General features: G+C 40.4%; 2 protein-coding genes across 9 annotated transcripts in view; one reads left to right on the top strand and one right to left on the bottom strand.

Moving 5' to 3' along the window:
* The window catches only part of GNAL (G protein subunit alpha L), a 198,532-nt gene extending 192,651 nt beyond the window's left edge, over window positions 1-5,881 (top strand). For 3 of the 4 annotated variants that reach the window (XM_081078181.1, XM_081078183.1, XM_081078182.1), the window contains one exon: window positions 1,902-2,834. In XM_081078181.1, coding sequence (XP_080934307.1) covers window positions 1,902-2,048 — 147 coding nt within the window. In that variant the 3' untranslated portion in view covers window positions 2,049-2,834. Of the gene's footprint in view, window positions 1-1,901 lie in introns of all 4 variants that reach the window. The other variant, XM_081078184.1, reaches the window with a different exon arrangement.
* On the bottom strand, window positions 2,828-24,956 carry MPPE1 (metallophosphoesterase 1). Of its 5 annotated transcripts, none has more exons than XM_081078187.1 (11): window positions 24,214-24,408; window positions 23,268-23,356; window positions 13,784-14,176; window positions 11,308-11,416; window positions 9,519-9,622; window positions 8,795-8,869; window positions 7,004-7,112; window positions 6,770-6,835; window positions 6,556-6,678; window positions 5,875-6,015; window positions 2,828-4,915 (listed from the first exon to the last, which is right to left on the bottom strand). In XM_081078187.1, exons 3-11 carry the CDS (start codon window positions 14,059-14,061, stop codon window positions 4,733-4,735), a joined length of 1,188 nt encoding a protein of 395 aa, XP_080934313.1. In that variant the 5' UTR covers window positions 14,062-14,176; window positions 23,268-23,356; window positions 24,214-24,408; the 3' UTR covers window positions 2,828-4,732. The 5 variants fall into 5 exon arrangements, with proteins under 5 accessions (XP_080934313.1, XP_080934314.1, XP_080934316.1 ...); XM_081078188.1 differs by lacking the exon at window positions 24,214-24,408 and adding an exon at window positions 24,492-24,956 and having other exon boundaries at window positions 3,184-4,915; XM_081078190.1 differs by lacking the exon at window positions 24,214-24,408 and adding an exon at window positions 24,647-24,832 and having other exon boundaries at window positions 3,184-4,915.
* Window positions 24,957-25,250: the final 294 nt, after the last annotated feature.

A 25,250-nucleotide genomic window follows, 5' to 3' on the forward strand; every position in this document is an offset into this window, starting at 1 on the left:
CTGTCACTTGTAATGAAAATCAGTTTGTTTAGAGATTTAAACTGTTCGAAGTTTGTATACTGCAACAACCTTTGTAATGACTCCATTCCTTAAATTATTGTTGCTCCAGGCAGGGACAAACTGTCAGATTATTACAAAAGAAAGCTTATTATCATTCATTCACTATGCACTTACTCTGTGTATGCCACATACCTCAGCTGGTGCTTTAGGACTAAAAAGACACGTAACCTACACATTTCAGTGTTGAGAAGTTTAAAGAAAAAATGTTTAATTGCTCAGGATAAGCCGAACTATTGCTAAAAATACGGCTCTCCTCCTAGGAGGAGTTTCATAACCCGATGAACATTTTCACAACACCCTTGCAGGAGTCCTAGAATTTTTCCAATGGCTGTTTCCCAAGGTGCTTTGCAGAAAAAGAAGGGGTGGGAGTAGGGGGGTGAGGACATCTAGGGATTCCTGTGGGCACCTATGAAGAAAGTTCCATATGACCCCTGCATTAGTTTGCTAGGACTGCCATAACAAAACCTAGAGACTGGGGGGACTTAAACAAAGGAAATTTATTTTCCACAGTCCTAGAGGCTAGAAGTCTGAGATCAAGATGCTGACAGGGTTGGTTTCTCCTGAGCCCTCTCCTTGGCTTGTACATAGCTACCTTTTCCCCGTGTCCTCCTATGGTCTTCCCTGTTTCTGTGTCCTAATCTCCTCTTCTTATGAGGACACCTATCTTACTGGATTAGGGTCCACCCTGATGACCTCATTTTAATTCAATGACCTCATTAAAGACCCTATCTCCAAATACAGTCACATTCTGAGATGCTGGGGATTAGGACTTAAAACATATGAATGAGGGGGAGACACAATTTAGCCCATGACAGCCTCTCTCCACACTGCCCCACTTAGCTTCACAATGCACATGAGCATGTCATTCCAAGATGTACTCATGAATCATGACCCATGATGTTTAACTCAGTGTCTCCCAGTTATTTGGCCACAGAGCACTTTTCTCCCAAAACACCCATGAACCTTCCACTGCTAACCAAGGGTTATATATGTACATTATATTTATCACCCACATCTTATAAACAATGCCATACTAACATCACAAGCTTCTTTCAGAGAACCAACGGTGTTTTTTCTCTCCACACAATGTTTCTCAATTATTTTACTATTTAAAGACTTTTACACATTCCCTGAGTGGGAATAGGTCAGTCATTCCCACTGTCAAAGCTTTTGAACCATTTACGTGACCACGGGTTCCATCATTAAAAAAATAGGAAGAAAAAAGACCTATGGGCATCAACATTTGTGTCTGCCTAGGAGAATCAAAGGGTGGCATCTTCATTTGCCTTTTAAAGAAGGGACACACCTAGGAAACGCTGAAGTTCTAACGTGACTGATGTGTTGTCCATACAAAACTACTGGAAGTGTGTGGGTATTTAAATTCCAATTAATTAAAATTAAAATAAAACTAAAAATCAGTCTCTCCGTTGCATCTGCTAGGAATAGTGGTTACCTTATTGGCAGGGCAGATATAGAACATTTCCATTATTGCACAAAGTTCCATTGGGAAGTGCTGGTTTAGACCTTCGTTCCTGGAAAATTCTCCCCTGAATTCTACTTTCTGTGGCAGTCTTTTAAACACGTCCTGTGTCAACTGAACTCTAAGCTTCTGTGGGCAAGAGGAAAGCTAAGGCGCTTTGGGTTTCCACAGCGTGTTCAGTATTTAGACCCTCCCCACAGCTGTGTCCTTACGTCGAACAACACCCCAAGCCCTCTAGTTTTTGATCAAGTGTTGCCTAAATTCTGGAAGAATGAATGGAGGGGGGGATGGGAACCGCTGTCCCCGTGCCCCTGGTGGAGACAGACCCTGCCCCACAGTATAGACGCCTCTTTTTCTGCAGAGGATCAGCACGGCCACAGGGGACGGCAAGCACTACTGCTACCCGCACTTCACCTGCGCTGTGGACACGGAGAACATCCGCAGGGTGTTCAACGACTGCCGCGACATCATCCAGAGGATGCACCTCAAACAGTACGAACTGTTGTGAGGCGGCCCGGGCCTCGGGCGCCTTCTCTCCACCTGCTCTCCTCTCGGCTACCCCACCCGGTGGAGCATTTATCCCCGGACTGCCTGTCTGTCAGCCCCACGCCGTGGTACACAGTAGTTAAGTTCCCAGTGTCTCTAGGCTGCTGTTCGTCCTTCTCCGCGCGGGCTCCGTGTGTAATCAGCAAGCCTCTGGCTACCTGTTCCCTTCACGTTTGGTTTGTAGCTTTTGTTTTCATGGAACAGGACCTCCCACAGCCTCCCCACCTCCAATTTATGCCACTGCAAACTGTCCGCTCTCACTTGGGTGACTTTGCAGTGAAATCTCTCTGGGTGGGGGCCCCTTTTATTCGTGCATTCGGTGGTTTATTGACTCATCAAGGACAAACTTGACAGATGGGAGAGACACACACTTTTTTCTGAGTTATCAAGCATGATGGTAGAGGCACGTGGGTAATGCGGTGAGGCACTGGCACTTTCCAATTCCAGTTTTAAGAAGCTGCAGGCGGACAAGTAGCCACCCCTTCTGATCCACATTGGCCCAAGACTTAGAGTAGGCCCCAAGCCACAGAGTGGAGAGAAAGCCTTTTTCCAATAATATTTAAAGTCGCTGCTAGCCTCAGGCATTTGAATTAGAGCTACTTTGAGCCTTTTACATTTAGGCAGAAAACCTACCACATTCACTACTGCAAAGTTATGTCCTGTCTAAAAATGATTCTCTAGACTTTCACTATGCTTGAGAAATTATCTCCTTTCATATATTCTTTCTGTTGTTGTTTTATTGCTGGTTTATTATACTGTACAGACCACAAAATGTAATATTATTTTGTATAACTACTAAAGAAAAATACTTGTAGATCTCTGTATCCTGGTTATGGCTATACCTGTACAAGAAATATGTTGTGGTTTTTTTGTGTGCTGAACAGCTAAATGTCAACATTACCTGCCGCTTGCTCTGAAAAGGAATGAATGGTATCTGTAGAATTTAGGACATTTTATCAGTTGGTACTTTTAAAAATACTCCTTGATTATATATAAAGTACAAGTTAATCACCCACATCTTATAAACAATGCCGTACTAACATCACAAGCTTCTTTCAGGGAACCAAGGATGTTTTTTCTCTCCACACAGTATGTTTCTCGATTACTTTACTATTTAAAGACTTTTACACATTCCATGAGTGGGAATAGGTCAGCCATTCCCACTGTCAAAGCTTTTGAACCATTTAAGTGACCACAGGTTCCATCATTAAAAAATAGGAAGAAAAAAGACCTATGGGCATCAACATTTGTGTCTGCCTACGAGAATCAAAGGATGGCATCTTCATTTGCCTTTTAAAGAAGAGATATTACAAAACCTTTATTTGAAATATAAAATCAAAATATATGGCTATTTCTCAAACTTGAAAGATTTGCAAATGCAGCCTCAAGTTATTTCACAATATGTCTAGAAAGCAAGAATCGCTGTAGGAGGCACATGTCATATTCTATCCACAGTCACAGCTTTGAGGGTGGTTTCCTTAGGTCAAAGGTAATCTGTAAGGATGTTTGAAGTTATATTTCAACAATACAAATCCAGGGAAGTGACAGCTTAGCATACATTACTTCATTAATTTCCTTTTAGTCTTTGTTGAGTATTTTACAGTTTATAATATAATCAGGATTTTATAATCCTTTATAAACTTATCCAATTTTAAATACTACTACTTTTCCATGAAAGGATGGCAACTTTATAGACAATCAGTGCAACAAACACATATTTTATCTTTTTATCCAAATTCCTGCTCCTCTCATCCTTAACTATTTCATGAGACATACAAAATAGAAATTATTTTCAATTTCCATTGCACTTTCAAAATAAAACATGAAGAAAAATTGAGGCTACACTCCCACACATATACAAAGAAATGAAGTTGTATATTTTTACATGCATTATTACTCGATAACTCCCCTGTTAACTAAACTTCCTATTTAAAAATCGATTGAAGAAAGAGCTAGCCTCTTAGCAAAAATACAAAAAGAATACATTTTGTCTGGCTTAAAATTATCAAGATATATTTACTTTTAAATACCAAAGCCACTTCCTACTCCATTTTTCAAGTTTCTTTTGATCACAGGCATTAAATTCATATTTAACAACTTGGTCTACTGGAGAGAAAATTACACTTATCTAAAAATCTGATTCCATTAATTTAGCACGGAAGTACAAAAGTTGTGTAAACAACATATTCCTGCTTGTAGCATCTGTATGTTAATTTTCAGTGTACAGCTTTATAATATATAGGAATTTGAGAACAACTTCAAGGAGGACAAAAAGCAAACCCAAAGTTTGGTTTGTGTACACCTAAGCCCAAGTGTGCTCCAGGGCTGCTGGCTCCATCTTGGGGAAAGGACTGTCTGGTGCATGCAAGTGATGACATTAATAGCGTTTACACATTGTACAGATACAAATCTTTGATTATACATATATTTGATAAAATGAGAAAACAGACTTGTCATAATGTTCCATTTTCATAGCATGAGAACAGTACAATCAACTATTTATTCTGCAGTAATTTGCATCAATCATTTAGAATTTCTATGATATGCATAAAGACAGCCTACTTTGGTCTCATTTCAAATGAGCACTGCCCCAAGTTCAGTTTCTTTGGTTTTAACATTTATTACTAAAAGCAGAAAGTCTCCTCTTCACACTGTCTTAAATTTTCTGAGCAGCTGGCAACCAAAAATAAAAGGCGAATCTAGAAACCCAAAGTGAATTAATATGAGGACCACAAGGAACCCAGCTGTTCCACAATATGTGATCAGAACCGTGCTCTCGAAGGGAATGTAGCACTTGCCGAGGGCATACTCAGTGGATGTCATGCTGCCCTGGAAAGGAAATGAGAATGTTATGCTGCAGTGAGAGCCCCAAGCACAGTTCCGACACAAGAGTCTGCCTTAACAACAACAGAGGAAAGGCAGCTTTCTTGGCTTAGGTGAGACAGGGAAGTAGCTCTCCTCACCTAAGACTTAAAGAGGCACAGACTTCAACCTACATAAGCAGTGGTAGAGAAGGGAAGCCAAGGGTTCCTCTAAAATATGGTGGGCATACCTGAGAGATACTCAGAGAGGGAGGAAGATTTAAAGCAATAGTCATCGAGGAACAGGTGTTCAAGGTATTTTTCATGCCACTTGATGCTAAAATAAGCAATCTGTTACCTAGAAATACGTGTGCCAGGGGACTTTTTTTTTTCTTGGTAGACATTTTTGCTATATGAAATGACAGTGGGGAATGTTTGCATTTACTACTGTGAATTTGAAAACATGAGGTTTTCCCCAACTTTTCATGAAGTAGAAATATTTGACATAAAAGCATTATGAACTAGAGGCTGGAACCCAAAGGCAAAAAAAAAAAGAAAAGGCGCTGAAACATCAGTTGGTCACTCAGTGAAAGAATATCCTTAATCAACTTGCAAGAGCTACAGCATTTTTCTGCCGGAGCACATGGGCACATTTGGAAAACAAGACACGATGACTAAGTACAGCTAAGGAAAAAATGATATTGAATACACAGAGCCTAATATCAGAGGACACTGCCGTCCCTGAAGGATAAAACACTCTGTAAGACACGCCTCCCCTCACCCCCCTTGGAATATGCCATGTTTATTTGTCCTGAGGAAGATGTTTAGACAGGGCACAGTGTATCAAACTAAGTGTCTGTGCGGAGTGGGGGAAGTTTATTTATGGCTTTTGTATATTTTTACAGATTACAGCAATTAAATAGTTGATTTCTGTGTTGATTTAAATACTTATAAAAACTTTGAGACGAAAATAAATGTTCACATTACCATGATGAAACTGGGGTTGTTTCTGTTCCTCCAACTGAAAGACGGCACGCTGATCTCAGAGATTCCTGCCCCGTGGAGCACCTCGCAGGCGCTGTGCGTGTGGCCACTGAGGACCAGGCGTGGCCGCAGCCACCAGAGCAGCTGCCACACCCAGGGGACAGCAACAGGCAGTTAATACTTAGACAGAGCCCTGCCAGGGGCTCAGAGCCACGGCATTGATTTCATTAAGTTAAGTACGAAATCCCTACTTTGTAGGACTGCTTTGTTTTTTCCTTAAAATCCTTTGGTTTGCTTAGACTCTATCAAAAGTTCACGCTCTCAGAATCTATTCTTCTCATCCCAAATTTTATATTTTTAAATTGTTTTGCTTTTATAAATATTTTATAAATTTATTTCATAAATGTTTATATTTTATTATATATAAATATGATATATTATACATATTTAAGAAAAAGCATCTTAAGTCCCTAAAAATTTAACTCTTAAGTTCCATTTACATGTCCAAATACACTTAAGTTGGTGGAAAAACGTTGAATAAAGAATAGCAAGCATATCCTGGGGGTAAAAGAACAAAATGATGACATGATAATCTGAGCTGCTGCCAACACCCTGCCCCCCATCCCCCAATCGATAACTATAAAGTCATCTGGCTTTTGGTTAGCATCCAGCATGTTGCCAAACCTTCTGTGAGGCCTCCCGAGAAAGCACGTCGTATCGCTCCTTAAACAGGGCGCCCCTTTCTTCTGGAGGAGCAGCATCCTCCCCAGTACAGTTAGCGTCGCTGCTCCGGTAAAGTGGAAAATGCTGTCCAGGATTTAGAGAGGAGTCAGATGTGACTTCGTGAGACCCTAGGTGTTTCTGCCAAATACACGGAGCGGCTTTCTCCCCAGCTCACCTGCAGAAGGACTGGGGATGACCTCGGCAGTGGATGCACATCCCCACACTGGCTGGAGGGAAGTTCCTGCTGGTCAGAAATCAGTCAGTTAACCTGGCAAACCCAGCAGTCAGCACATGGTAGGAAGGGACAAGGGGGCTGAGAGATTGACCGAAACACAAAGGGCACTGACTCACTGCGCCCTTAGAAGACGCCAGAACAAAAGGCACCTGTGCCATTCAGATGATCTCCTACCTCTCGGGAGCAATTCAGTTTGTGAGAAATTTCAATGAGTTCAGCTTCTGCTTCAGAGCAAATGTTGCAGCCGTCCCCTTCCAGTGCAACGCTGTTGACCATCACAAAACTGAGGCAGATGGGAGCAAGCAGACAGTCAGGGGGCTTTCTGTCTACTGTCTTCTCACATTATCGTTCCCACAAAAGGAAAGCTAAGCATCCACAGGGTGAAGAAACACATCCAGAACAGCTTTAAATCTCAGCTAATTTGTGTCTGTAGGCAGGAGTTAATATTAAGAAATCGATATTGAACAAGTAAAACAAAGTAGTATATTGGAAGTGGAGTCCAATACATGGTAAAAGGATTTTTACCCCTGAATTTGTGAGAAATCCCAGATTACAGAATCTCTGTGGTCAGACAACCCTAACCTCAGCATCAAACCACGTGTCCTTGATGGGAAAGTTACTTAGTCTCCCTGTGCCTCACCCGTAAAATGGGGATATAAATAGTACACCATGCCATTAGCTCATTGTGAGGATTAAATGAAATAATACAACAGAATAGGGCCTGCCACTAGAAAGTACTCGGTAAACGTTAGATGTTGTTATTACTACATTAAGTGAACCATGAACAACATTCGGCAGCATCCGTACACTCAGCAAGCAAGGCGGGTTCAGGGAGTGGGGTGTTGGTCAGAGTTCACAGGAATGGATAGTCCTAAAGTCAATTATGATTCTCTTTTGCAACCACTTTACCTTAATTTTATTTTCTACAGACTTCCATTAAATATGCTTTTATTTCCTATACACATATCAACTGGGCATGAAGAAGGTACAGGTCATAAAGACTGAAATTTAAAGAATTTTAGAGATGAGGAGCTGACTAATCAAATGATCTGAAATACGATCAGTGTGTTTAAAATGTCTTAAACTCTATGCCTAGGGAGAAAAAAAACTCAAACTGTGTCAAGTCTTCATTATGACTCAAGAAAGAAAGATACCTGGGACTCTGCCTTACAGGCAAAAAGAAGGGAAGAAGCAAGCATTTGTAGAGAACCCACTGAACCCGGGTCTCTGGGAGCTTAACATAGATCATCTCATTTGACAGGCCCAGTGAGCTGCTCCAGCCAAAGCCAGCGGAGTACTGGACACCATGAGAAGGATATGATCGAAATAGGAAAAACCTTCCTCTCCCACCTTTTCTCTCTCCACTAGATCTGCAACTAGAATGATGTGTATGATCTGGTCCACTATTCTGCAAACACACACACACACAGACCAGAAAGGGTCCAGAAATGGGCAAAAAAGTGGCCACATAGAAGGGGAGCTTGTGCTGATGGTCAGACTAAAGGGTTAGGAAGCTTTGATCTAAAAATTAAGGCTGATGGGAGTGGGGACTAGGCACAGAGCTAAAGAGCACAGTGAACACACTTGCCACCAAATCCTAGGACACCAAAACTACAGGAACATCCTTTATAAAGGGAAATAAATAAATTTTGAACAAATAAAAAATACCCGTTTACAAAGTGGGCTGATGAAATTTATATCACCCAGAGACAGTGTCGACAGAAAAAATAAAATTGCCTCGGTGGCTAGGCAAAGTCATAGACTAACTGAGTCACTGTGGGTTGTTAGGGAAAACCAAGGTGGTGCCTCCAATGGGGACCATGAGGGAAGACAGCCTGAGGCACCTTCATCAGAGACTGTAAACCAGGGCAGACAGAGCATGGGTCTGACCCAGTATGGCAGTCACCTCTGAAAATTCATTTCCAAGGACAAAGGTTTTCATAAGAATTCACAAATAATACTCACTTAATTCCTTTCCATGAAAACAGCCTTTCAGGGTTGAAAACCTTCTCAAATCGTTTTATTCTGTATGTGCTCATCCTACATTCAGTAACAAAAAGAAACATTTTTTTTTTTCAGAGCAAGCCATTTTATAACCTCTTAAAGTGATCATGAACACAACAAATTATTTTTCAGGATTTGAGCGCCAGACTAGCATTGTTACGTCAGAGCTCCAACTAGTCCCAAGCTATCAAGGTGCAACTCTTAGTTCCACTACTGACTAACCGTGAGGCCTAGGGCAAGTGAGTTAGTCTCCAGGGCCTCAGTTTCCCCACTGGTACAATGGATTAAAAAAGAGGCCCATGTAAAGATTAAGTGAGTTAATATATGGAAGTAAAATGCTTAAAATAGCCTGGCACATCATAAGCACTATATAAATATTAGCTATTAAAGTCTAAATCATATTCTTTTCTGATTCCCACAGAAAATAACTGGGCATTAAATGTAAGTTTTAAGTTAGAGTCACACAAGGCCACACTAATCATTTAACAGAGATTTGTCAAGGGAGTATGATGTACCAAGGCAAAAATCCTTGCCCTCATGGAGCTTACATTCTAGAGCTCACATCTTTCAAGGAATACAAATTTCCTCCACACAACCCACACAAGGCTTTCATATGAATTGTAGCAGATTTAAAATTATAGTTAGCAAGAGCTCTCATGTTACAATGCTTTAGTGAACTACTTACTGGTAGTGGAAGCCAATGTCATGGTTGCCAACAACTACCTTCAGCTGCACGTGATGCGGGTGTCTGAACATTTTCTGAAATCTCTCCACATCATCCGCCCAGGCCTGTAGGATAAAACGGTAACTGCTGAGACTCAAAGAACCTTCCCTTCCCTGTGGCTAAAAAAACACATTCCCTATTTTAATGGTGAGAAGTTAATTCCCCCGTCCAAATCAGAGGTTCACAAAGCTAATGTATAAATTAGAATTTCTAATTCTATGTCAAAGTTCTTTTTCCAAAATTAACTTAATATTGTAATTATTTAATTTGATGCCAAATTTTAATTAAATGGTATCCCCCCATCTTAAAACATTAACTAGTAACCCCCAAAATATTTGGTTCATACACCTATTATTTCAAGATCCCCTGAAGATGCTACATGGACCCCATCTTAAGAATCACATCAGATCTGGACATTTTATAAGAACAAGCTCTTAGGAAATGTCGAGTAAATTCATGTGTGTCAACCAAGACAAGGATGAGTACACCCCTCCTCAGTCTTAGCATTTCTCTGTGGCCACAACTGTGGGAGTAAGACCTAATGAGATGTGGGTGAAAGACAAAATCCAACAAATATTTAAAGAATACTCTGACATTTGCTTTAACTCTTAAAGATTGAGAATTATGTTCAGATAGTTCTTATTTTTATTAAACATAAAAACATCAATTGGACACTCTAGGTTAGATAATACCTAGTTGAATAACAATCAACTTTATCCTAAATGTTTTAAATACAGTCCAAGCCTAGGGAAATATGCTGTGTAGACAGTCCTTCAATACATTTACAAAGACTTCACTTTGATAAATAATATTTAAAGTTAGAATAATATAAAATCAGAATAACATAAAATTTGAAAAACATAAAAACATAAAATGTTGCCCTTCATTTGGAAAAACAACATATATATCCAATATCATAACTGGTTGCTTTTTACATACAGCATTCTCACTGTCTCATATTTATTTTTGGGCTAGATTATAACAAACATTACAATCCTATAATCAATGGGTTTCTATCACATCTGGACCAAGACTTTCTTTGTACAGCTTTGGGATTGTGCAGTGAAATGCCAACGATTATTTTCCAAAAATCATTAGTGACTGAACATGTTTAACTAAGCAGTAAGAAGAACTCCTTTTTCCCCATTCATTCCAGGAATGTAATAAGCAAAGCATTCTGATAGCTAAGTTGAGAAGAGCATTTCGCTCTGGTTTGTGGAAAGGCTTCCATCACCTCAATATCGGGGCAGAGGTCTCAGGGACCCCTGAAGACAGAGGAGCCTCATGTTAAGTCCCCATGGCTCCTTCTGCACCTCTCCCTCAGAAGAAAGAAAAAAAGAGGACAGTAGCAAGTAACTTTTGTAGCACAGTTCTTATAATTTAATGGTTAAGGAAGAATGTAAAGTCAAATTACATTTCCATGTGTATTCTGTAATTTTGGTGACAACAAATAGCAATCCGTCTTGCCAATTTCCCCTTTCCCAAGAGGTTTATGGGAATGTGCATTCCAACAAAGTTATATCTGGCTAATCCACATATTTCCTAAATAGACAAAGATAAGATCAGTCAACCTAACTTAAGATTGTCATTACACACAGATCCTAATAATGTTTAAGATAGACTATACATTATTAACATTTATACTAAGCAAAACTTCCAACCCTAGATGATAATTGCTTCATGGATTATCTGGACTGTCTGTGCTGGACCCTGAAAGCAGGATTAGGGTGCCAGTATCACAGGGTCCTACCTGGGAGGAGCTCCACTTCCCTTCGTCAAAGATATCCCCCAGAATGAAGACAACTTCCGGCTGCAACAACCACAGAGCTGTCTGGAAGGCTCTCTCCATTTGCCATTCCCTAGAAGACAATAGGAAAAGGGCATCAGTCTGTTTCTTGGGTGGAGGCCGCATCTGTCTTACGGGCCATTTAAAAAGTGAACCAAATGGTCTCATTCTCCCTCTTCCAAGGCCCCTCCCTCGTATTCTCATCCACTGCTTGGAACGGCCAAAGAATCCATATGTGATTAAATGTGGGGAGCAAAGGCACCAAAGGAGTCAGCCTGCCCCTCCCATACATATCAGAGCCTGACTTCCCCTGTGCTGTACCAAGAGATTAGGCCCCACACTGCACTACGAAGTCATCACTCAGTCATGAGAGCCCCAGGGGTCTGAGAGCTTAAGGCAGCTTCCAAACCTGCCCAATGTAGACTATTTTTGCACCACACTGAGGAGATAACAGCATCTGGCTTAACCTTCACTTCTTGAAGGTACCTCAACTTCCTTCCTGCATTCAGAGTTGAGGAGAGACAATGAGAGAAACAGACTAGCCAATATCAAAACTGTAAATCCTGTGAACTTTGGACACACAAGTAATCACCCTGTAGGTAAGACAAGCGAATGAAAAGAGCCTGGGACCTGGAATCTCATGGACAATGGCTTAACATCCCAGCTCCACCCAGTAACCAGTTGTGCAGCCTTGAGAATGTTACCTGCTCCCTCTGATTCCTAGTTTCTTCATTTGTAAATGAAGATAATAAAACCCTACATTCACAGGATAGATATGGGATTAAATGAGATAGCACTATGTAAATGCACACTATAGGTATCGTGTTTCCCCGAAAATAAGACTTCACCGGACCATTAGCTCTACTGCATCTTTTGGAGCAAAAATTAACATAAGACCAGGTCTTATATTAATTTTTGCTCCAAAAGACACATTAGAGCTGATGGTCCGGCTAGGTCTTATTTTCAGGGAAACACGGTATTCAACAATGTCAGTGCTTCTCAACTCTCCCTCTCTTCTCCCTAGCCAACTCTGATCTGTGTCGCTTGCCTAAGGATCCCAATTCTTCCCTCCTTTTTAAGGCATGTTCCTGGGTGCTTCTCCCTTGCAAAAGGGGAATGTTCCATCCTGGAACATATAAACAGGGAACAATAACTTTGGGTCAAAGGAGACTTTTCAGGCCCCATGTAACCGCTGTATGGTACATCTTTACTCACGATTCCTCTCAAAATACATTTCTCAGTTTTTCTTGACTAAATGTTATTCACCCTGGAAAAGAAAGCATCTAGAAACGGCAGCTGCAAGAGGGCAGGGAAGACTGCTTAGGGGTCACAAACAAAGCACAATTTGTAAGCCCCAAACAAAGCCAAAGGAACTCAATCTCACCCTGGCCTTTTCTATGTCACACCTCTTTTGGTTTAAAACTGAGTAAAAATGTATAGCAGCCCCTCCACCTGCACTTATTTCGTCTTGTCTTCTTCACCCACCTTTGGGGACATCACACATCTCCCCCGTCACCCAACATAAGGTTCATCTATATCCAAAGCACTCTGAGGACAGTCCCTCTTACAAGAATAGAGAGGCACAAATGTTCAGAGAGGCACAAATGAAGCCATGGTAAGGAAAAGGGGTCAGGGTACAGGGTCACCAAGGACAAGAAGCTCTGATGCCTTGGGGGTTGAAAGCCCCCATCCATCGCCTTTTGGTGGGTATTCACAGTGGCCAAAAGATGGAAGTAGCCCAAGAGTCCATCAACAGATTAATGATAAAGTGTAGTATAAACATACAATCGATAATCAGCCTTAAAAAGGAAATTCTAACACATGCTACAACATGGATGAACCTTGAAGACATTATGCTAAGTGAAGTAAGCCAGTCACAAAAGGACAATTACAATACACCTATATAAAAATGTTTAAGATGGTAATTTATGTTATGTGTATTTCATAAGTAAATTTTTTAAAAAGGCCTTCTGGTGGGAAAACAGACAGACTACACTGGGCAGGTCTAAGTTGGAGAGACAGGACCGCATCCTCTCCCCAGGAAGACAACCACAAATCTGCCCTGCTCCTCCTGTTGTCCAGAGTACCCACAAACCAAGTGAGCTCAAAATTACATATCAGTGATTGTGAAAGGGACCCACCAACCCAGCTCTGTGTCCTCCCCGCCCAGGGGAAAAGAAAACCTACCTTCATTGAACACGGCCACGTGCTGGGCATTGTTGGGGGAATTGCTTCACACAGCCTGTGGAGTTTCTCATAATAACCCAGTTACAAACAAGTTGGCAGAGACAGGCTCGGAGGGCCTTAGTAACCTGTCCAAAGTCACAAGACTCAAATCCAGACCTGCCTTCCAAATTCTAAGCCTTTGTATATACAGATGTTCAGTAAATAAGTTCAAGGAAAAGTCAAATTTCAAAAGATTCCTAATTTTAGCTCCTACCTTCGTAATTTGTCTAGCCAGTGGCCTCTTACTTCCCCAAGCAAGTGGGTATCAGCCAAAAACATGGCTTTCAACACAGGTTCCAAAGTCTCTTGTTCACCATCATAGGCTGGAGTTTTCAACTCAGGCCAATTACACCGAAAGATTACTAAGTAATAGATTAAAAATTCACAAAATAAAAGTACAGCAAAGACAACAGCTATGAGTTTCAACAGCAAAAAACTCCTCTTGAACAGACGAAAATTCTGCCTTCCAAACCCAAGTCTGATATTAGCCATTTCTCCTGCCCAGAAGTTGCCAGCAACCAAGAATCAGATCCACAAAGAATTCACTGTGAGAAAATTGTAGAATCCTGGGTAAGGTGCAAATGGTGTCCAGGTCTTAGCCATGTACCTACAGGGAAAAGGAAAAAGAATTGGATTATGTTTCCTAATAATGCCACTAACACTAGCTCCCTCAATTAAGAACTAACGAGTCACAGAATTCTATCTACATTCCTAAATGAACAAATTGCCCTGGATTGTTACAATAATAATAGGTCTGATTACTGCTAAGGATAACAACTGGTTGCCTAGGAGGTCTCTATAACTCTATGCCAAAATAATGCTATTAGAATATCTTCCCACTAAGATGATAAAATTTTATTACCACTTTGGAAATCATTAAATGAAAATCTATGAGAATGATGTTTAAGGTAGTAAACTTAATTGGGAAAGTTAACAATTATTTAAAGGTAATGTGACTCCCAAAAGTATTCACCACCACCCCTTGAAGACCTTAAAAATCAACAGGTCATAAGTTCCTGTAATGTGTTGGTGAATTTATTAGTTTTCTACACTCTTTTCCACAAAAGAAGGATATCTTCGTGCACAGTGTGCCTCAGAGATGCAAACAATGCATTCCACTCTGGGCTCTGGGCTCAGAGGACAGTGTCTGAGAGAGCCACCATCTGTGCACACTGCATTCGAATTATATATATTTTCAAAATATGGGCTTTTCACTTGCAAATTAGCCTTAAAACCATGGATGTCCTTCTGCAATGGCATTTATGTGCAATGGTTTCTCTACAGGAACCTTTAAAATGTTTATGGATTCATCTGAGTCATAGATGAACTTTGCATTCTATAAAGCAAGCATCTATTTTCGACGCATCTGAAGAGAAAGGTTGATATTGATAAAAGGATGGCCTAAGATAGGCTATCAAAGGTGGCATTCTACTTAAGGTTCCACAAATAATGCTCCAGACAAGAACCTTAAAATGGCTGGTGATCTAAGGGATACAGAGCTCCCATCTATGGGAGCAGCTCCAGAAGTATTGCAGGGGGTGGGGACTATGGGAGACATAGATCTTAACTGAGCCAATAAATAAAGAAAATCCTTTTCTGGAAGGATGATTTTCTGAGAGGAATCTTCCATGGTTGATAGGCAAGGAGTCAGGAACACTCTCATTTCTGTAGCAGCTAAAATAATCTCTGTCAAATTCAGTTTTCAGATCTGTTCATATTTCACATAAGGAAATATCATGATCAAGGAGGATCATGTTCACATAAGCCTCAGTCCCTAGCTTATTTCACAGCAGTGTACTACAATAAGCAACCACTATATTTGGAAAAAATTTAAAAGCCTTACCTAGAGAAAAATAAATAGGGACAAACATATTTTGAGCCTTTATCAAAAATGTAAAACAAGACCCCAGAATTGAAAATCCCTTCAGAAAATGATAAAATGAGAAAATTTCTTCATTACTGAAATGACGAGCTGACAGTTGTTTTGCTGTAGTAGGAAGGACTCACTTCCATTTGTGGATCTTCAGAACAGAGGAAATGATAGGAGTGAAATGAAGGGCTCTGGGCCCCGAGTCTTCATCATTCCTCTGCCTGCACTCAAATGGCATTATTTATATTAAGCACTGTACTTGATTAAAGAGGTACAGTACACAAATACGAGATTTGAAATATGCCCTCTCAGATAGAGAGGTCAGAAGCAACGATGCATGTAACCTGGGATCGACCGCTCTTACGGGAATTCTAGTCAGAAAATCCACAATATCTTTATCAACCAGGTCCAGACCATCAGTGATTATGTGCCATACCTCTTGTTCTCTGCTTACAACTTCCTTGCCTCCTCCATTTTCTCTAAGGTTGAACCACACATGCTACATAACTGGAGTCACGATGTATCTTCCAAGAAAGGACACCTTTGAGAGTGAAAAGTGGCACTAATAATAAAAACAGGGCTATGGCATAAACCAGGACTGTCCCATTCAGCTCAGGATATGTAGTCACCCTGTGGATAATTTCACCCTATAAAGCTAGTGCTTAATCTGATGCCAATGAAGAGACGGTAACAACTCTTTTTCTGTCATCCATCTGTCTGCAATCAAACTTTAGAATGATTGTACGAACGTTGTAACCATTCACCAGTGTGACTAAAGGCATGGATTCTCTATTCAGCTTATATTCATAAAAGAGAAGAGAGAGACTCTAAGGAATAATGAATATAGTCCTTAATACCATCTAATTTCCTTTGGTTTGATTCAATCAAATATGTGAAAAGCAACCATTTGATCTTACCATCTCTTTTCTTTCAAAGGGCCTAGAATCTCCTAAATCCTAAAAGCTAAGGCCAAAACAACAGTTAAAACTTCCTAAAAACTTGATATTTCCACAGACCACAGAGGATAGGTTGAGAGGGAAGGAACCCCAACCCTCTGGGGATTTAGAATTCTTCCAGTATGCAAATCTTTGCTCTTTCCAGGCTCTAAGTTTCCTGAGATGAAAACCAGAATGATAACTTTGTAATTGCTCTTCTACACCCACTTCTTTAAGCTGAGACAACCGTGCTTCAGCAGTAAAGCCAGAATCTTGGAACACAACAAGGAAAGATGAGTGACCTGGAACAAGGATGATGACACTGCCTACACAAGTAAGGCCACAATGGGATTCAGGAACTGGATAGGGCACAAGACTGCAATCCTCCAGCTTCCCTAGACCAAAAAGAGCAGGACAGATGACACAAAAAGACAAGCCATAGGTTTGCACTCACAGGCAACACAGCTCTCCCAAACTTGATTCCCATATACATTTGATCCTGTGCAGCCTACGCAGCTGAGCTCTCTGCCTCCAGGCTGACTGCTGCAGAGGATGACTAATTTGTCAGCATAGATTAGAAAGTCCTTGGCAAAGAAACCAAAGGTCAGGAGAGCCCTAGCCCATCCCTCAAACTTCTATGTTCTTTTTTCCACAGAGAAATAAAAAATATCCTATATGGAGCCATTCACCAGAGTACTTAGAATGAAGAAAAGAAGAAGGGAAGGAGGGAGAAGGGAAAGGAAGGAGAAAGAGGGAGAGCAAGCATGCCAGCTGGTGCTGTCACACATTTTCTTGAGAAAACCCTAATATACCATGTGAATAATCGCTCAGGTATAATGTGATCATTTTCTAAAAATAGAACTCCTCATCAGTGTGAAAATCATATTTGACAACTTCTGACACCAAATCCTTAAACAGAATTCCTTTTGTTCAAATCTTGGAAAACCACTTTTCTTCCTCTATCCAAAACTCATTTTATGACCCATCAAATGTTATGGCCAAAGCATATTCCCTTTTACCTTCTGAAATGAAGACAGAATAGTTTTTAGGGCTGATGAGGGTGGGGGAAGGAATCCATCCTCTTCCTAGAAATGGCACAGTAAGGCCACCATGCCGGGCACCATGCCGGGGCACCATTCAAAGCCCCACATCACGTAACAAGATATCCCCTACCTGATGGCTTCCAGATGGGTATAAGTGACCTCCTTGTGCTCACTTCTTGCACTAAGCTTTAAGCCAACAAAGGGACAGAACTGCTTCCTCATTTTCTGACACAGCTGAAAGAAACCTGCTGACCACCAGCAGGTAGGAGCACTGGAGTAGACACATTCCCACCACCGGGCAGCCAGATGTGCACAAACAGAACCTGCCTTTTTTGGCAGCAAAGAGGAAAACCTAAGAGCTCTATGGCGAATTAGCAGCTACTTGTTCCTCTTCTATTATTTTATCCTGTCATGAATACTCACTGCAGAGAGAACATCTACATTGAACTGGAAAGAACCCAACCCGCAGCTCTGCTCTGTGAACGTGGGCAAGCCAAAGATCCTTTCTGAGCTTCATAATGGGGATTACAGTACCTACCGTGTTTCCCCGAAAATAAGATCGGGTCTTACATTAAGTTTTGCTCCAAAAGACGCATTAGGACTTACGTTCAGAGGATGTCATCCTGAAAAATCATGCTAGAGCTTATTTTCCGGTTAGGTCTTATTTTCGGGGAAACACGGTACCTCCACTGATGTCGTTGAGATTGATAGAAATGATGTTTACAAAAGAGTTTTTTAAAAATAAATCTTTCTATGCAGTAGGTATGTCAGGATTACGTTACAGAGTAAACCTTACAATCTGAAGAATTCCAACAGGCTCAAATGATACTCAATTCAAATGGCTATAATCAATTTAGGGAGAACAAAGGCCAATAATTGGAGGGAATCTAGAAGCTGTGGACATCTTGGGTTGCATCTGTTTTCTCCATTTATTTACTGAGTTGCACTTTCTAACAGTTCACATGTGAAGTCCCCATGCACTTTCCCCACTAAAAGCAAACCTTAAATTTTATCTCAAGCATAATAAACAGGCCAATGATTTAACATCTCCAGTGCCACACAGTCTGAATAAATGCTACTATCCTTTCCATATCCAGGCTATTACAGGCTAAAGGAGAGAAAATGTATTCTTTCCTAGACTAAAAGAAAAGAGGGTCTAGTCCTTCATCAGAGCAGTATGGGTACTATACCCAGGCCAAATGCAACCATCTCTTCCTGTCTACTCAATAACTACATGAAAAAAAATGTGTTTATCCATCTTATATCACTAGACTGTAAAATTAGGAAATGGGAGGCTTGGATAAAGACTATATTCTATGTGTTGTTTCTTGTGAGTAAGTGATGAAATTTCTGTCCACATTAGAAGCTTTCCTTTGCATTAGCAGGCTTGGGTTAAGAAAGCAAAATTACTAAAGTGCTACTGTTTTCACTCCCAAGTTGAACTTGTCAGTTTTAGTAAATTCATCAAATGACAATCCAGCAGGAAAACTATACAGGCCTCCCAACCATAGTGTAGTCTGGCCTAGGATCAAAAGGCAGATACGTAAATCTCATCTCCTGATTTGTCTGTAAGGGAGCTAGACTTTAATATTAAAGGTCCTGAAAAGCCCTGGTAAGAACCAAAGCACTGAATCTGTGGTATTTTGATTTCTACCACATGTACTTCCTATTCCTAACATGACAAATGATAACTTAAAAAAAAAAAAAAAACAGCTTAGTAACACCTACTATCCCAGAACTTTTAGGAAGCTAAAATTCACCCATCACTGGTTTATGAACGCAGTTGGGTGGTTTGTGACCACAATTTTTAAAAAAATAAAACAGAATAGAAAATACTAGTCTATATGGCACATTAAAAGGCAAGGCATAGCAAAAGTTTCTTACACAAAACTTGTTTCCATTTTTATGGACATGGATCTGAGTGCACTGGTGATGATATAAAATGTATTTCTTGCCGCACTAGGCTGTAAGCTCCCTGACACAGGGACCTTGCCTTGTTTATCTTCAAATCCCCTTATGGCTCAGCATGGTGCCTACAAACAGTAGGTGCTCGACAAATGTCTGTGGCATTCAATGGCTTACATTTAATTGTATTTCCCCAAACATTGTAGAATTACAAACATACATATTATCACCCTTTTGGTCCATTATCTGCCTTAAATTAAATGCTTGAAAGTCTCCAGTCATAGAAACAGGAGGAAAATATACATAGAGGTTATTCCTGCTCCCTTTGATCAAAGAGCCAGACAGAAATTTAAAGACTGGCAAACAGGTACACAGAACACTTGTCTCACCAGGTCCTGTGTGGGACTCTCACAAAAAGGAAATGCTCAAGTAGCTCTCTGGTGAATAGGGAAGTATGACAAACTTCCCTGAGACTCCCTGGAAAAAAAGACAGCTTTCTTTTATGAGGGAAGTACACAGAAATGCTTGGCAGCTCCTGAGTACTCCTCAGACTGCGTGATCCAGGCAGCCAGAGAAGTCCCAGCTGTGGAGAAACTGGAACTCTTGTGCATTGCTGGTGGGCATGTGCAATGGTACAGCCACTAGAGAAAATATGGTGGTTCCTCACAAAATTAAAACTAGAACTACCATATGGTCCAACAATTTCACTTGTACATATACACTCAAAAGAATTGAAAGCAAGGACTCAAACAGATATTTGTATATCCATGTTCATAGCAGCATTAGTCACAATAGCCAAAAGGTGGAAAAAAATTTAATACATGAATGGATAAACAAAATGTTATATATACATATGTGTATGTATATATGTGTGTGTGCAAAATGTAATATATATATATATATATATATATATATATATATATATATATATATATATATATGCAATGGAATATTATTCAGTCCTTTAGAAAGGAAAAAAATTCCTATACATGCTACAGCATGGATAAACCTTGACGACATTACGCTAAGTGAAATAAGCCAGTCACAAAAAGACAAATATTGTATGATTCCATTTATATGAGGTACTTAGAGCACTCAAATTCATAGAAACAGAAATGGAATGGTGGTTGCCAGTGGGTTGGGGAAGGGAAAATAGGGAATTGTTTTATGGGTATAAAGTTTCAGTTTTGCAAGATGGAAAAGCTCTAGAGATTGGTTGGACAGCTATGCGAATATACTCAACATTACTGAACTAGATATACACTTAAAAGTGGGTAAGATGATTCAAGAGAGTGAGGACAAGCCCCAGACTGGGAGAAAATATTTGCAAAGGACACCTTTAATAAAGGACTGTTATCTAACATATACGAAGTAATCTTAAAACTCCATAAAAAAACAAACAATCTGATTCAAAAATTAAGAAAGCAAATTTTAAGTGTTATCACCACACAAAAAAAGGTAACTCTGTAAGATGGACGTGTTAATTAAGGCGATTGTGGTAATCATTTCATAATGTACACATATCTCAAATCATCATATTGTACATTTTAAATATATACAACTTTATTTGTCAATTATACCTCAATATAACTGGGTAAAAAATAAAACTTAAAAATTAAAAATAAATTAAAAATGGGCCAAATACCTTCACAGACATCTTACCAAAGAAGCATATTGGCAGATAAGTAGATGAAAAGATGCTCCACATCGTATGTCATCAGAGAAATGCAAATTAAAACAATGAGATGTCACTACAGACCTTTTAGATGGCCAAAATCCAGAACACTGGCAACATCAAATGTTTATGAGGACATGGAGTAATAGAAACTTTCATTCCTTGTTGGTGGGAATGCAAAATGGTACATCCACTTTGGAAGACAGTTTGGCAGTTTCTTATAAAACTAAATGAAAATACTCTTATCCTATCATGCAGCAATTGTGCTTCTTAGTATTTGCCTAAAGGAGTTTTAACACTTATGTCCACACAAAAATTTGCACACAGATATTTATAGCAGATTTATTTATAACTGTTCAAACTTGAAAGCAGCCAAGATGTCCCTCAGTAGGTAAATGGACAAACTATGTTATATAAATGGGGAATTGTTTCCTACAGATACAGATAATAAATATTAATCAGTGCTAAAAATACAGATACAAATACAGATAATACAATACAAATACAGATAACAAAATATTAATCAGTGCTAAAAAGAAATGCGTTTTCAAGCCATGAAAAAACATGGAAGAACCTTAAATGCACTTTACTAAGTGAAAGATGCCAAACTGAAAAGGCTGTATATACTGTATGATTCCTTCTACATGACATTCTGGAAAAGGCAAAACTATGGAGTCAGTAAAAAGATCAGTGGTTGCCAGGGATTGGGGAGCAGGGGGAAGGGAGGGATGAACAGGTGGGACACAGGATTTTTAGAGCAGTGAAAATATTCTGAATGATAAACTATAGTAGTGAATATACATCATTATACATTAAACCCATAGAATGCTCACCAAGAGTGGACCTATCATAAACTATGGACTCTGGGTTCTTATGTGTCAGTGTACGTTCATCAATTGTAAAAATCTCTGGTGAGGGGTGTTGATAATAAAGGAGGTTGTGTTATGTGGAGGAAGGGGGTATATGGGAACTTTGAACTTTCTGCTCAATTTTGCTGTGACCTAAAACTGCTCTAAAAAATTGGCAAGACGGTACATTTTATGTATATTTTACCATAATTTAAATTTTTTTAATTTAAAGTAATGAAATTCTAATACATGCTATAGCATGGATGAACCTTGAGAACATTATGCTAATTGAAATATGCCAGTCACAGGACGATAAATACTACATGATTCCACTTATAGGAGGAACCTAGAGTAGTCAAATTCCTAGATACAAAAGTAAAATGGTGGGTACCAGTGGCTGGGAAGGGAGAATGGAAGTTATTATTTAATGGATATGGAGTTTCAGTTTGGGAAGATGAAAAAGTTGTGAAAATGGATACTAGTGATGGTTGCAAAACAATGTGAATATAATTAATGCCATTGAACTGTACACTTAAAAATGATTAAAATGGTAAATTTTGTTATATAGGTTCTGCCACAATTTTTTATATAGGTTTCTGCCACAAACACACATACATAGGACCCTACAAGCTAACAATGTCCCGTAACAAGGGCTCTCTTTCAGAGCTAAATCCACTACTTTTATATTTTAAAAAATATAAAATATTTTTTGGAGCTGAGCTGCGCACTCCACAACTAGATTGAAACTGATGGTTACAGATGGGAGGGGGTTGGGAGGCTAGATGAGAAAGGTGAAGGGATTAAGAAGTACAAATTGGTACTTCCAAAATAGTTATGGGGATGTGTAAAGTACAGTATGGGGTATATAGTCAATAATATTGTAAGAACTATGTATAGTGTCAAGTGAGTAATAAACTTATCAGGGGAATAACTTCATAAATTATAAAAATGTCGGGGCGGCTGGATGGCTCAGTTTGTCAGAGTGTGAACTCTGAACAAGGTTGCTGGTTCAATTCCCGCATGGGACGGTGGGCTGCGCCCCTGCAACTAAGATTGAAGGATGATTTGGAGCTGATGGGCCCTGAAGAAACACTGTTCCCCAATATTCCCCAATAAAAAAAATTATAAAAATGTCTAACCACTATGCTGTATACCTGAAACTAATATGAAATAATATTATCTGTCAACTATAATTTTAAAAAAAATAGTCATGGGGATATAAAGTATAGCATAAGGAATAAAGTCAATAATATTGTTATAACTATGCACAGTGTCAGATGGGTAATAGACTTATTGGGATTATCACCTTGTGAGGTACATAAATGTTTAATCACTATGTTGTTTTATACACCTGAAACTAATAAAAAAAAATAAGACTTGGGAGTTTAGGTTTAGGGGCATATCACTGAGTCATCTTCTTACCTTTAAAGAATGCAGCTGGTAGATGAGACTGTACGAAGTGTGAAAGGTTCTGGGTTCGCTTGTGCTCCCCCAAATCAGATCACCTTTATCTGAAATACGCATAAAACAGAAAATGTGTTTTGTTGCTGAGTAATCTTTCCTTCAGTTAACTATTATTAAAGCGAAATATGCATCACTTCTTAGAGAGTACATGGCTGCTGCCCTGTGGCACACAAACAAGGAACCTGATCACCTGACCAACATTGAAAGTAAAAAAAAAAACAAACAAAAAAGCTGAGAACGACACAGCTAAAAAAAGACTAGCATTATGTTATTGTTCAAGAATAGGTCTTTTATAGTATATTTATATATGACATGTATACATCATAGTTTTATATGGCCCAACACATAAGAATAGTAGCTGCAATCCATAATGGAGAGCAAAATATTTTATCCATTGACTGATTCACTTCAAAGTTATCTTAACTATCTAAATTCTCTCCCGCCATAAGCACTAAAAAATGTTTAGTATGCAGTGACCTGTAATTTTTTTAACTTCTCATTATATTAAATATACTATTACTACAATATCGTCAATGGCTATTTGCATGTTAAATTTTCCATTTTAAATGGTATTTTAAAATAAGAGATGGTTTTTCCATCTACATCAGTAAACCAGGAAGTGAGAAGCCCCTACGATTTAATACATGGGCCCTGAGTAATAGTGATTTTCCACTAAATAACCAATCTCCAGAATACTGTTTTTTTCAGTAAGTTACTTGCAATCCTGAAAGGGCAAAGAGGTTCCGGTTTGCAGCGACAAGAAATTACAATTCACCGAGAAGCATAAATATTATAACACGGTTACAAGGACACATGTAAAATCCTCGTGCACCGAGCGCTCCACACGACACAAGGCAGATCAGAAAGCAAAGCCACCCGGGCGAGCCGACCCCCATCGTTTCACCTGTCCTCCGAGCCTGGGCCGAGCATCCTAGCAGCTTCCTGCTTCCGCGGCGTGGCCTGACACGTCACGGTCGCCCGGGAACCCCGCCCCGACGGCCTCGGCCGGCCGGGGAGCCGAGCCTCCCGCGGGGTCCGCGCGTCCTGCCCGGCGCCCAAGTTCTAGAACGCGGGCTCCCAGAGCAGGCGCACTGCGGGCAGAGCCGCCGGCCCGCCCGCCAGGGGGAGAGGCGCTCCATTGGCCACTCCCAACAATAGGTCCAAAGAAAAGCAAACACCTACGGCTGGCTGCATCTTCCTCAATGACTCGGTCCTTTGTGCCATCCTTACATGTCTTCTGTACTTTTCTAGCTGCTGGAGACCTGAGTACTGTCGCTCGTTGGAGCCCCTGGGAAGTCGCTGCAAATGGGTGGAGGCTGGGGACGAGAAGGACGTACCCGAAAGGCAAGGGGAGCTCACGGAAGAGAAGTCGCTTGGGCACGGAAAGGCCGTGAGGTAGCAAGGTCGCTTCCGTGGGGCGCAGAGCAGCCACGCGCTCGGTCTCCCAGCCCAGCGCCGGCCGGTTGCGGGGCAGCAGCTGCGGCGGCCTCAGTCGTCGCTTCGTTAACGTCCCGCCGCGGCTCGGGACGGAGAGGGGCTTCCCGCAGGCCGGCTCCGCGGCGGGAAAACCCCCGAACCCGAGGCCCGCCCGGGGGAAGGTGAGCCGGTCGGCGGCCAGCTGCCCGGTCTGGGAAGCCGAGTTGCTGCGGCCTGTGTGCTGTGTGCTGCGTCGGCCCTGGCGCAGTGATTGCTTGCTCCCTCTGCCTTCTCCCCACTTGGTCGCTCTTCTTGAGAAATGTCACTGTGTCTTTCATATTCCGTCTTCATCAGAGCCTGGCAAAGTACTTTCAAGAAATGTGGAATGAGTAAATGAAACGGTCAGAGTGACTATTTTTTATTGGTTTCTTTTTTTTTTTTTAACTCATGTTACTAATGTTATAACAGTGTAGCATCGCCTGTTCTATTTCTCAAGGAAGCCTGTAAATCAGAGCAGGAATCTCA

This window comes from Rhinolophus hipposideros (genome assembly GCF_964194185.1).
Source record: "Rhinolophus hipposideros genome assembly, chromosome: 17".
NCBI classification, from domain to species: domain Eukaryota; kingdom Metazoa; phylum Chordata; class Mammalia; order Chiroptera; family Rhinolophidae; genus Rhinolophus; species Rhinolophus hipposideros.